The 12,646-nt window shown below is 42.7% G+C and overlaps 1 protein-coding gene across 1 annotated transcript in view; it reads right to left on the reverse strand.

Annotated features, from left to right (window-relative positions):
- Window positions 1-2,037: 2,037 nt before the first annotated feature.
- LOC138028353 (E3 SUMO-protein ligase RanBP2-like) overlaps window positions 2,038-12,646 on the reverse strand; it is a 37,639-nt gene continuing 27,030 nt past the window's right edge. The window contains exons 28-31 of the mRNA XM_068875853.1: window positions 12,135-12,290; window positions 7,369-11,720; window positions 5,444-6,793; window positions 2,038-4,624 (exon numbers count right to left, since the gene is read on the reverse strand). Of these exons, the coding sequence (XP_068731954.1) occupies window positions 2,623-4,624; window positions 5,444-6,793; window positions 7,369-11,720; window positions 12,135-12,290 (7,860 nt within the window). The 3' untranslated portion in view covers window positions 2,038-2,622. The remainder of the gene's footprint in view (window positions 4,625-5,443; window positions 6,794-7,368; window positions 11,721-12,134; window positions 12,291-12,646) is intronic.

Here is a 12,646-nt window from a genome sequence, read left to right on the forward strand (position 1 = left end):
GGACCTAGTGTACTATGTCAAACCACCTCTCTTGAATCTATCAATAAGTGAGAAATAACAAATTGTCTTCAACATGAAGTGCATTGAAGTACTGGGGTATTTGCGCATGCACGAATGGATAAACTATTAAAAATACTGGAGGCGGTACCTCGTTGCTTTTTCCTCGAGCAAATCAACAAGAACGTTACCTCAATCTGGCACTTACGCTTTAGGGATGTCAGTTAATTATTCACCTGGTTGTAAAAGTTCCAAAAGATTTGTTATCCTTTCAAACATTTTGTAAATCATTCAAATATGTTATTAATTTTCTATCACTTCGTCATAGTTAATTATGCATGTTTCGCTTAGTTGTTACATAGTTCTAACGCTTTTCCAAACACTTTGTAACGGACGATGTTTGTCGTCTTGTTTTTAAAAATTTCAATTTATTTTTTTCTCTCTCGACCATTGACAAATCCCTTTTCCGACAAACACTCAATTGACCAGTTGCAAATTCTCATGGTTAGACTGGATATAGCATGAAACTGAGGCTAATGCGCGGGAAATAATTTGTTTGTGAAAATGCCTCCATTTCATGCTCGATCCTATCCAACCGTTGGAATACGAAACTTGTGCCCTCGTGCTTTTATGTGGAACAAATAACAGTGCACAGCAAAAGTGAAAACCTACAACTTGCGCATGCGCGCGCTCATAAGTTAGAGCTGATGACAGGCTGATAGAATTTCAGAATAGAGAACAACCCATTCATGTCCAGTACCCAATATAGGAATCCACTTCCGGTCTCTGCCAGGGCATTCCTTACAGTGTAACCTATTAAAGCAAGCAGGCGTTCAAAGGGACAGGGAGCAAGCGGGGAGAAGGAAACGATCCGTTAAAATGAACATAATTTTTTTCTCGTTGTTGTCTTTTTAAGATTCATTTCCAAACATTTTACTCCTAGAGGAAGAGCGTCTGCTCGCAGGGTACAATGGATGCTTCTTCCAGTCCAACAGTGAGAACTAGACAATAATATGTTCGACGATTGGAAGTTGGCAATACTAGGAAAATGAACTGAAGTCAAAGTTCGTACTCAGACAATCTCATTGCACAACAAAATGAACCAATCAAGAGCAGGAAAAATATATGATAACTAGCGCAAAACGAAGGAAAACGTCTTGTAATTAGTTTCCTTCTATAATTGGTTGACAAAGGAGCGGAAGTATGCGCATTACGAAACGTTTATCAGGGCCTTGCAATAGACCCTTTTACCGTTCTGTACTCGGTTACCAGGCCTTTGAATAAAGGCGAGGCTATGTAAATGAGAACTCGTCAGCATTACAACGTGATTTACATGAGACAAACAGTAAGGTTTGTATCAAAGCAAGGTCAACTCCAGCTTCTCTTTTATTCAAAGGCCTGGTAACTGAGCACAGAACTGAAAAAGGTCTATTACGAAATGCTATGAGAATTCAATGGAGAGCGCTACCATAGCAAAGAATTCGAAAATAAAGTAACTACCATGGATGCTCCATTTCGATTAATTAATTAATTAATTAATTAATTAATTTATAGATTCGTACAATGTACAGGCGAGAGAACAATAGGCCACGTAGTCCCCTACTAGGTTAACCCTCCCAAGAGGTGAAGCGATGTAGTATGGTATCAAGAGGGCAGCTTAAGTTAATACCAAGGCCATTAACGTATAACAGAGGGTAGCTTAAGCAAAAACCAGAGTACACTGACTGTAAGCTGTGTTCCAAGGTCATACATACATGGACCGGATAGCGGCTGCCAGAGGCGCCATAGTATGGTTTCGGTTCGACTTTGTTGAGGTGCGTCGTTGCTGTACTTTGCGACGACGACTAGCGAGACTTTATTAGTTAGGTTAGTTGAACTCCGCAATGCACTCGAAAGATAACCTTGTGATATTTCAAAAACCTTCCCCTGTATATTCTAAGGCAGATGAGTGGGGGCGGGTCGAAAAAGCCTACTGACCCAAGCTACCAAAGGTTTCAAAGTATTCGCAGTGCCGACGGAAGAATTAACGAGTCCTTTAAATTATCTCAAAGGTTTATTGTTTTCTGTCTAAGACATTTCCGCAAGTTATTTTCCATTTTCCAAACTTAAAAGTGTCGTAACATCAATAAAATATAAAGTCCCTGACCCGACGTGTGCGATTAAAGTAACTCTAACAAACCCCTGTGACGTTGGTAATGTTATATTTTATTAGTTTTTACCACAAGTGGGAACCAGTTTATTGTGGATTAAGTTGACCCGTAGGCTGAGAAAATTTGTCTGCTTCTATGAGCGAGATGGGAGTTGGGATATTAACTTTGTTTTATTTCCCGAGGGAAGCCTCAAAAATTATCTGCGAAACTGCAACCTTAAGAAAAACGCTAAGGGCCTCAAAGGCTCGTCTACTGATGCGTTTGTACCAACAAACATATTTTATTTAACACAAAAGTCGCTTGAAGTAGCCAACCATAAAAAAAATATAGCATTCATAATTGTAACACGCAGAACCTAAGACAGATATCTAAGACAGAAGAATCCCACAACCTAAGCGTTCGTCATTCTCTCGTCTCTTTCACTCCATAAAGCGCTAAGGTAATGTACAAGTATTATCAATTACTGAAGGTTTCTTTACGCTTCTTCGCTGCCTACATCTAACGATTCTTGTTCCACTGATTCATTTTGGCCAGTTCCACCACCATCTTCTTGGTCAAGCAACTTTGTTTCACTTTGTATCATTTCTGTTGCCTCGGTAACCAGTACATCAGCAGCTTGATTTGACAAATCAAAGCATGCAACACTTCCGCTTTCCTGTTGATTACCACAGGATGAGAAGACGATATCGACACTACTTTGGCCCGTAGATCCAAGTGCAAACCCTGAAGAGGGAGGTGATATGCTTCTTCCGGTACTAGCAGATGGTTTATGCGATTCTGGTGTGAGACCAGAAGTCAGTGATAGCTCTTCCCTTGCGATGGGTAACCTTTCACCTAAAGGCGGTGGTTCGAAAACGGCGGAAGATGAAGTACGTGATACAAATGTAAATGCAGAAGTGGGTCCTGGAGTACTTGATCCAAATGAAAAGTTAGAAGCTGTGGATGGCGAACTTTTTTCAAACGATGCCCTTCTAGCTTCAGATGATACAGCGGGTTTAAATATAAACCTCGGATCGGTAGATGGCGCCCCTGATCCGAATGAAAAGCCTTTCCCTGTGGGTGACTCATCTGATCCTAACAACGAGTTTTCGAAATTGAATGGGGTTTGTGTTGATGCGGTTGCAGCTTTCCCACTTTCAGAAGCTCCACATTCATCGTTGTCAACGTCACAAGATCCCTCTTTGGGTTCGCACTTTTCTAGAAGATCCTTTCTCACATCTTTTTCTTGCTGTTCTCCATCTTTGACAAACTTCACCGCTGTCTCCTCTTTGCTTCCTCGAAGTTCCTCCGAAGCAACTCTTTTCTCCTCAACAGTCTGTTCATCGTTATCTTCGCTACTGTCACTGGGTTCATCACTAATTTTCTGCTGTGTTCCTGCTGTATGATCGCTTTGCTTTGCTACTTCCGAGTTAACTGACGAACTCAAGCTTGAGAAGCCAAAAGAGAAGACCGGTTTCTCGTTGTTAGCAGTCGTTTTAGCAGGACCAAAAGAAAAGCCGGCTGCACTTGATACAAATGAGAAACCTTCAGAAGACAGAAGTCCGCCAGAACTGAAAGAGAACCCTGCGCCCGATGATGCAGCACCTGACCCGAACAATGTACTTTCACCAGTGTTTGCTTCCTGGATTTTAACTCCTGGCTTTGGGTTTGCGCATGCGGCGCACTGCATTTTATCACTCCCGTTTCTCAAAAAGCACACGTCACATTCCCAGGAGCCTTCTGCAGGTCTAAACTTTGCAAGAATATTTTCTTCTTGTTCTTCTGCCTTGCCCTCCTTGTTCTCTTCTTGAACTGGCAACTGCAGTGAGACGTGATCCTTTAGTATTTCTTGACATTCTTCAAACTTCTCTTTAAATTGTGTTGCGGTTTCTTCGTTTTTAAATCTGACAGCAAGACTTTCCGCTTTGCATTCCTCTTCAGAGAAATCTGCCGCCGTGCTCCATACCCATGATCGCTCTGAGCCGGCGTTTGGTTGCAGCTTCATGTCAGTGGTTATCTGATGGTTGGCACATATTTTCAACACCTGTTCCCGCCGCATTAACACTCGTATTTTCCCTGTGAAGGTGTTTCTCAACAACTTGATATCTCCAACCCCTCGCTCTTTCCATTGCTTCTCTTCGGTGACATATCGATACAACTTAGCTCGATGTGAAAACATAACTTCCTCGTTTTCTTCCCCGGTTTTGACTTCAATCTTGTCAGGAAGAGGAATGATTGGCTCAAAATGGGGGCCATCGTCATCTCTACCATAATCTACTTCATGTTCCTCACATAAAGGAGTCTGGGTTCCAAACAGCTTTGATCCAGCGCCTTCAAATCCAGAAGATTTGCTGGTTGTTTTCTGCCCAAATGGAGAGCTGTTTGATGACGAGGCAGCCACAGAGTGAAAAGAAAGGGACGAAATGCTTGCCGAGCCAAACAAAAACTTTTCTTCCTTTTTCACTTCAGGATTTTGTTTGACCTGGATTGGTGACTCTCTGTGAAACGGTACGGGTAAAAAGAAAAGACAGCATGTTAAAGCAACATGAACAACGAAATCCTTTTCTAATCAAATACAAGCAGCCACTGCTATAAGAAGTGCAGGAAAACGCATCCGGAAAAGATGCTATTAGTTTTGCGTTTGCCTAAGAGGATGAGAGTGTTGCTTGAGATTTTGAACAACTCCGGAATTCAAGGTGGCTAAGACCAGTTCAACAATCACGTTGGAGGTAATGTGTTATTAAAAGGACGAGGAGCAGAATCATAGTCACCTTCACAACTGGAAAATTTTTAAGTGGCTATGAATCTGCTCCAGAGATTTTTTTTAACCTTTGCAGACATTCAGTTTTACGAAAGCCTGCTAATTAGTTTCCAAAAATAAAAATTGGGGATCACCGAGTTCCTTTTTGGGATATAAGCATTTGAAGACAAATAATAGGGAATTTTTAGATGGTTCCTTTGTTGCTATGGAGACCGATCACATCACATCAGTGAGTGTGTCTTGTTAAGAAATTATTGGTGTAAAGAGTAAGTAAAGTAAGTATCATTCTTTACCCTCGGAGTTTTAGAGTAGCTAGTAGCCAATATCTCCAAGCATTGAACAGAACAACTTTAAGAAGCAGACTGTCCGGAGGCTAACGAGCTGTGTTTCGTATGATACCATAACTTTGCCGTTACATAAAACAATTGGGTAGATTAAATTTATGCAAGTAGTGCAGTTTGTTGAAAGTGATGAAACTGTTTTGAGCCTCCTTAACGCTCTCCATACTTAGCAAAACCAAAGCAATCACATTTAAATTAAACGTCATACACATTACCTTTCTGTAGCTGGTTCAGTGTCCTCATTTTTGCTACCTCCAGCTGTTGCACCACCAGATGCTTCTTCGAGTTTTACTTCCTCTTCAACTGATTCCTCACAGGCTTTAGAATCATTCTTTTCATCTTCCTTGGTCTCTGCTTCTGTCGCACTTTCGTCCTGCTTCAAACGCGTCGATAAATCTTCAAAACTTGAGTAAAACGGTTTTGTTTCTGCAGTTTCTCCTCTGAAACCAAACTTAAAACCTCCCGCACCTAATCCAAACGTAACTTCGGAACCCAAGGACGGTGCAAATACAGATCCTGAATTAGACCCGGATGCAGCAGAACCAAACGCAAACCCCGAATTAGAGGACTTTGCAACCGATCCAAGCGCTGCCGTCGAATCGGAAGACGGAGCAAAAGATCCAAAGGTAATCCCTGAACCAGAGGACATCGCACCAAATCTAAATGGAAACTGAGGTTTTTCACTGGATATTTCGTTTTGAATTGTTTCGGCCCCTGGCTTTGGGTTTGCGCACGCGGTGCACTGCATTTCATCACTCCCGTTTCTCAAAAAGCACACGTCACATTCCCAGGAGCCTTCTGCAGGTCTAAACTTTGCAAGTATGTCTTCTTGTTTTTCTGGCTTGTCCTCCTTGTTCTCTTCTTGACCTGGTACCTTCAGTGAGACGTGATTCTTCAGTATTTCTTGACATTCTTCAAACTTCTCTTTAAATTGCTTGGCAATTTCTTCATTTTTGAATTTCACAGCGAGACGTTCCACTTTGCATTCCTCTTCAGAGAAATCTGCCGCCGTGCTCCATACCCATGATCGCTCTGATCCGGCGTTTGGTTGCAGCTTCATGTCAGTGGTTATCTGATGGTTGGCACATATTTTCAACACCTGTTCCCGCCGCATTAACACTCGTATTTTCCCTGTGAAGGTGTTTCTCAACAACTTGATATCTCCAACCCCTCGCTCTTTCCATTGCTTCTCTTCGGTGACATATCGATACAACTTAGCTCGATGTGAAAACATAACTTCCTCGTTTTCCTCTCCGGTTTTTACCTCAATTTTGTCAGGAAGCGGAATAATTGGTTCAAAATGTGGTCCATCTTGGGGATCACCATCTTCATTATCGTCATTATTATCATCAGTTCGATGGGGAGTAAATAGCTGCGATCCAGAACCAACAAATCCTGAACTTTTGTCCTGGGCCTTCTTGCCAAACGGACTGTCACCGAGTGTTGCTGCAACTGACTGAAAGGACAATGAAGAAACAGAAGGGGAGCCAAACAAAAACCCTCCCACGCTTTGTGCAGCGGTCTTCTCTTCTGGAGTCTTTTGAGGTGCTGCTTCTTCTTGCTCGCTGTGTAAGATTAGAAAATAGAAAAGTTTAAATTAAGTGGTGAGGTCAAGGATGATCTTTCGTAACTGATAGAGCGGTTTTCAATTGAGTGTCGAAAGTAATTAGGGAATTGCATTGGTTTTGCATTACTTCACTCAGTGATTGGTTCAAAGGTCTCACGCCATTTTGTCAACCAATTAGGAGTGAAACCAAAACCAATCGTGGTTTGCGCGTGCACATTTTCCCGCGCTTTGCGTCGGCTACGTGTAATTTCTTCGAGTTTTGATTGGTTTACTGGTTTGTCTCCGTCCTTTTTGATTGGCCAAAGTAATTACTTTGGTTTTGGTTTTACGACACTCGATTGAAACTCGCCGTAAGACATTCTTTAATCAAATGTTCAAAGATCTGAAAAAAACACGCTGCGTAATTTCCAAAACACGGCTACTGCCCTTGAGAGGTTGGGAAGCCCCTACCCGCTCAAGTTAACAATCACGAAATTTATTTTCTCCAGGATCTTAGAGCCCTTATTAGCTTTCTCTTCATTATAGGCTCCCAAATTCTCACGCCGAAAATAACGGAATAGAGAACACACACACCTTGTGGCTTCTTCTTGTTCGTCACGGTATGTTTCAGACGTTTGCTCATATCCAAAGAAGTTGCTTGGTAACACTAGCCTCTTTGCCCTTTCCTTTTGATCTTCGGACACATGCTTTTCGAATACAATAGTGACGTCCTTTTCAATTTTATTCACAATTTCTTGATCAATTGCTTGATCAGAGAGCTGTTGCCCTGACTCTGTTGAAGACTCCGTCTCATCAGCAGTGAAGGAAACAAAGTTGGAGGCCTCATAAAATGTTTCCTTAAACTGAGAAGCAATCTCACTCGTTTTAAACCTCGCCGCAAGAGTCTCTGCTGTAGCTATGTCGTCAGAGAAATCAGCAAATGTCGTCCATAACCACGCTTTATCAGAGTTTGGAAATGGTTTAAGTTCGACATCAGCGGAAATCATGTGATTTGCACAAAGCTTAAATATCTGTTCTCGTCTCATCAAAACGCGGCATTTTCCTGAACTTGTATTGCGAAGAATCTTGATGTCACCGATGCCTCGTTCTTTCCATTCTGAAGCTTCACCATCGTATCTAAACAGTTTGCAACGTTCACAAAACAACACCTCCTCACCCTCCTCACCCGTGCGACATTCAACTTTCTCAGGGAGTGGTATAAGTGGCTCAAAATGTGGTCCATCATCATCTCTACGACCAGGACTCTCAGGAGACGCAGGTGAAGAATGTGAAGTTGGCGATTTACCTTCATGAACAAGGGACCCAGGGGAGGCTACCAGACTGAATGTAAAGTTTGAAAGGGTGCCTATTCCGAATGGACCAATCATGGGAGTATTTTGAGGTGGAGTTGTAACTTTTTGTGGTGGAGTCATTCCCTGTTTACTTGGTGAAGTGGTCTTTCGAGGGGATATCCCAATGTCATCATCTACTGTGTCTTCACTTCGGTCTACTCGACCAATGGTAAAAAGCTGAGTACTACTGGAGAGTTCCTTTATACCAAAGGGCTGGAAAACAAAGCCACTTGAAGCTGGTGATGCCTTGTTGGAGTCTTGGAATGTGACTGGTTCTATTGATTCCACAAGAGAAGGTTTTAGAGTAGTTTCCCCCGCAGCTTGTAGTTGAGGTGCAACACTTTCAAAACCTGGTTTTGAGGTTTCGCACGCTACGCAAGATGAATCTTCGGCCTTGTTTTCAATGTAACAAGCGCCAGGGTCAACAACAAATTTTGAAAAAAACTGATTGTAAAGTTTGCACCCAATATCCTTTTGGTCTTCAGCTTCAGTTGTCTCGGTCATGGGCTCTGAAGGGGAAGACTCTTTTAGGTCATCAAACACTTCTTTGAATTTTCTGGCAGTTTCTGCTGTCTTAAATTTAACGGCAAGCTTTTCTGGCTTCGGTTCTCCCTCGGCATAGTCTGCTGAAGTAAACCACACCCAAGAGCGATCAGACCCTACATTAGGCTTCAGTTCCATTGCAGCAGCGATATTGTGGTTCGCACATAACTTCTTGATCTGCTCCCGCCTCATAAGAACTCGTCCCCGACCAGACGTTGGATGTCGAAGAAGCTTCATCTCTCCAGTGCCTCTTTCTTTCCACTGCACCGAGTAAACATCAAACCGGTACAGTTTCGCTCGTTCAGAAAACAAAACTTCAAGACCTTCTTCACCAGTGACAACCTCGATTTCGTCTGGCAGAGGAATCACTGGCTCAAAATGCAGGCCATCATCATTTTGTCCTTCAGCGCTTTGAGTAGGTTCAGCAAACAGCTGAGTTCCTGCTCCTTGGAATGGCCTAGAAACATCGCTCGTTTTAGGATGGGCGAAAGCAACACCGTTTTGTACGAAGGATGAAAATGTGAGCTGGCCAAAGCTGGCTACCTGTCCAAATACATGACTAGTAGATGCGCTTTCACTTGGTTCTGCCACGACCTCTGTTGTATCAGGTGCTGGAGAGAATTCCTTACTTTCTTCGCTCTCTTTTGGCTCAGCATCTCGAGTTTGTTGTGATACCCCACCACAACCGATGCACCCAGGGAAAGGTTCCCGCTTAGTATAATTGAAAAAGTTTGGCGGGAGGAGAAGATGCGCAGCTTTCTGTCGATCTGCCATGGAAGCACGAACTTCATAGACAATAATACAGTCTTCGTCTTGCTTCTTGGTTCCCTTTAGAGGACTTTTAGCAACCAAGAATAATCTTCTGAGTTCAGGTTCAGGTCTTGTCTTATGATCATCCTCTTCTTTCTCCTTCTCATCATCCTGTTCCTCCCGCTCGTCCTCATCATCATCATCATCATCATCATCATCATCATCATCATCATCAGCATCATCATCATCGCCATCGCCATCTGTCTCTGTTAATGACTTTGATCTCTCATCAGTGGTTTCTTCGGACCCTTCATCATCAGTGTCTCGCTCTTCAATAGCTGCATTTGGCAATGGTTTCCCGTCGGTGTGAAAAGTAACGTCCTCAGAAGCTTCATCCAAAATATAAGGCGAGAAGTCGTAACCTCCTGATTGTGACTTCTGGTTCTTTGAATCTTGCTGATGCTTGACAGTGCTCTGGAGATGATGACACTGGCTGCTTGAGGGATCCGTATTAGTATTCAGAGTATATCCCACCTGTTGGGGAGACAAGAACCAATGTGATGTATTTGTAGCAGCTGCCCTTTCTGACGTTGGTGGTTGAAAGAGAGGTGATGTCACTTGTTGCCAGTAATTACTGATATCTGCACTTGATGAACCACCAAGAGTGGGAAATGACTCCGGTTTTCCAAACTGGAAAGAAGAGGGCTGTTGCCAAAAGAGTCGTTGCTGGGTAATTTCTTGGTTTTCATCAGGCATACCAAATGATCCTGCAGACTCCAGCTGATTCTGAGTGGACTTTCTTGGCGAGAACTGATCACCGTCACACTTATCGCATTTCAAAGGATCCGTTTGTGTTCCACTCGTCGAATGGCTTGAGACATTAAGATCGAATCTTGGTGACGTGCCAGTACCAAAGGAACCAAACGACAGAGCGGGGCCTTCCTGCTCTGGGGATCCGCCACCAAACACGGATGTCGTACCAGATGAAACATGTGCAGCTTGATCAATCACTGGTGGGAAGAAAGTAGAGGATTGTGTGGAAACTGCGTTACTAAACGTGAATGGAGACTGACTTGACACACTGCTCACAGCAGGGACTCCAAAGGATGCCAGAACGAAAGGCCCAGAACTGGGATGTTCTGAATTCAGGAATCCCTGAGGAGAGGACATGCTAAACAGGGGTGATATCCTGCCACTGGCTCCTGAAGATGGCGCTCGGAAAGTAAATGGCGACGAGGAGGAATTGGTCGTCTGATTAAATTCAAATGGAGAAGTACGGCCGGACGCTGAATCACCAATTTTAAAGACAAAAGGACTTCCAGACGAAGAGGATACTGCAAGTGGTGCACTCCTAGTTAAAACGTCCTCATGTGTGCCAGTGTTTAATTCTGTTTTTGCAGGAATCTTCGCTGCTCCGCAAGCAATGCATAGGGTTGAATGTTCTTCATTGTTAATCAAACAAACAGCACAGGACCACGTTCCGGGCTTCGGAGCAAACTTAGCCAAAAGATCATCGCCTCTTTTGCTTGCGTCTTCTATGCTTCCTCGTAACTTTGGGCCTTTTGTAATTTGCTGTTGACATTCCTCAAATGCTTTCTTAAACAACAGGACTTCATCTTGAGTTTTAAACTTAACCGCTAATTGCTCCGGCCTGACAACTTCTTCTGAGTAATCAGCAAGAGTGCTCCAAATCAAAGTGTTCGTTGTGCCTTTCTTTTCCTCTAACTTCATGTCATTGGTTATGATGTGATTAGCACAAATCTTGTGAACAACTTCACGTCTCATCAAGACCCGACTACGGCCTTTGTCTTTACTGTGCAGAATCTTCATTGTTCCAATTCCACGATCCTTCCATGCTGCAACGTCCTTGTCGTAACGATATAATTTGGCTCTGCTGTTAAACAGTTCCTCTTCTTCCTCCTCGCCGGTATGAACCTCGATCTCTTCAGGGAGGGGTATAAGGGGTTCAAAATGAATATCCTCAGTATATGAAGTCGATGAGTCATGCCTCACCCTTCCATGGGAAGTGGGAGATGTGGCAGGTTCCCCAAGTTCTTCTATTCGCTTCTCAGGGCTGTTGCTACTGCTTAACCCGGCGAAGAAAGGGGTATCAATTTTTAGCGGTCCTTTGATGCTGGGTAGCACAACGGGTTTTGAAATCCTTGACAAAGGCGTCTGCTTTGAAGTAAGAGGTGTAGATTCAAACAAAGGCTTGCTATGATCAGCTACGCCCGAGGAAGCCGAGTACGATGGTGTGTTGAGGGTAGAATCATACGCTGACTGCAACATGGTCACTTGTTTCTGCGAAAGAACGAGAAAGACATTTTTATGGTTTTGTGCACGATGACGTATCCCAGAATGCCAGTGAGACTAGAGGTGGCCTATCTTACATTAAACTTGGCTGCTTTTTGTTTGAAAATCACGTTGATCCCATGCCAATTAGTTTAAATTTACGTCAAGATATTTCCATTCAAACTTGGTCATTTCAACCCTTAATTGCTTTGTTAGAAAGTGTACAAATTTTGATGCAAAGAACCATCCATGGGGAATGAATTTCGTATTCGAACAAAATAAAAGTTCCTTGTGACCTTTATCAATTTCCTTTGTGCTTCTTTATTCACTGCATCATTAATATCATCCACGAAAATAGTTTACATTTCATTTTTGACGATAAAATTTTCCAGACGTAATGTTGGCAACAGAATCATCACTCACCTTCAACATATCGATTTCTTCACGCATGCTGGTTATTGTTTCATCTCTAAGGGACATTGCTTCATCTCTGAGGGCCATCTGCTCTTGAAAGTAGCCTTTGTTTAAAGCCACCTCACTCAGTGTGGCAATAAAATCTTTGGTGTTTTGATCTGATGGCTGAAATGTGAAGGATAGGACCGATATTAAGAAATGATGAAAGAGAACACATGGCAAAGTTTTTACTTGGAATTTTAATTGAGTTGACAACAGAGAACCTACATTTATGCGCAGCGTTATTTTAAGCATGAAGCTTGTGGAGAAAGCTACAATTAGGAACAGATCAAGTCAAAATGCCTTTTTTTGTTTGCTTTAAGATATTCTTTGTAGTTTTGAATATTCTTTAGAGTGTCCACAATTAGTTACTCAAGCTAAATACCTTGACATTTAAAGAAATTCATTCATTCATTCAAGGCTGGAGGCAGGCACTTGAATCACAATGTGGAGTTGAGCAAGATTTTGGTGATAGTAAGACT

This window comes from Montipora capricornis, chromosome 13 (assembly GCF_036669925.1).
Source record: "Montipora capricornis isolate CH-2021 chromosome 13, ASM3666992v2, whole genome shotgun sequence".
Taxonomy (NCBI): Eukaryota; Metazoa; Cnidaria; class Anthozoa; order Scleractinia; family Acroporidae; genus Montipora; species Montipora capricornis.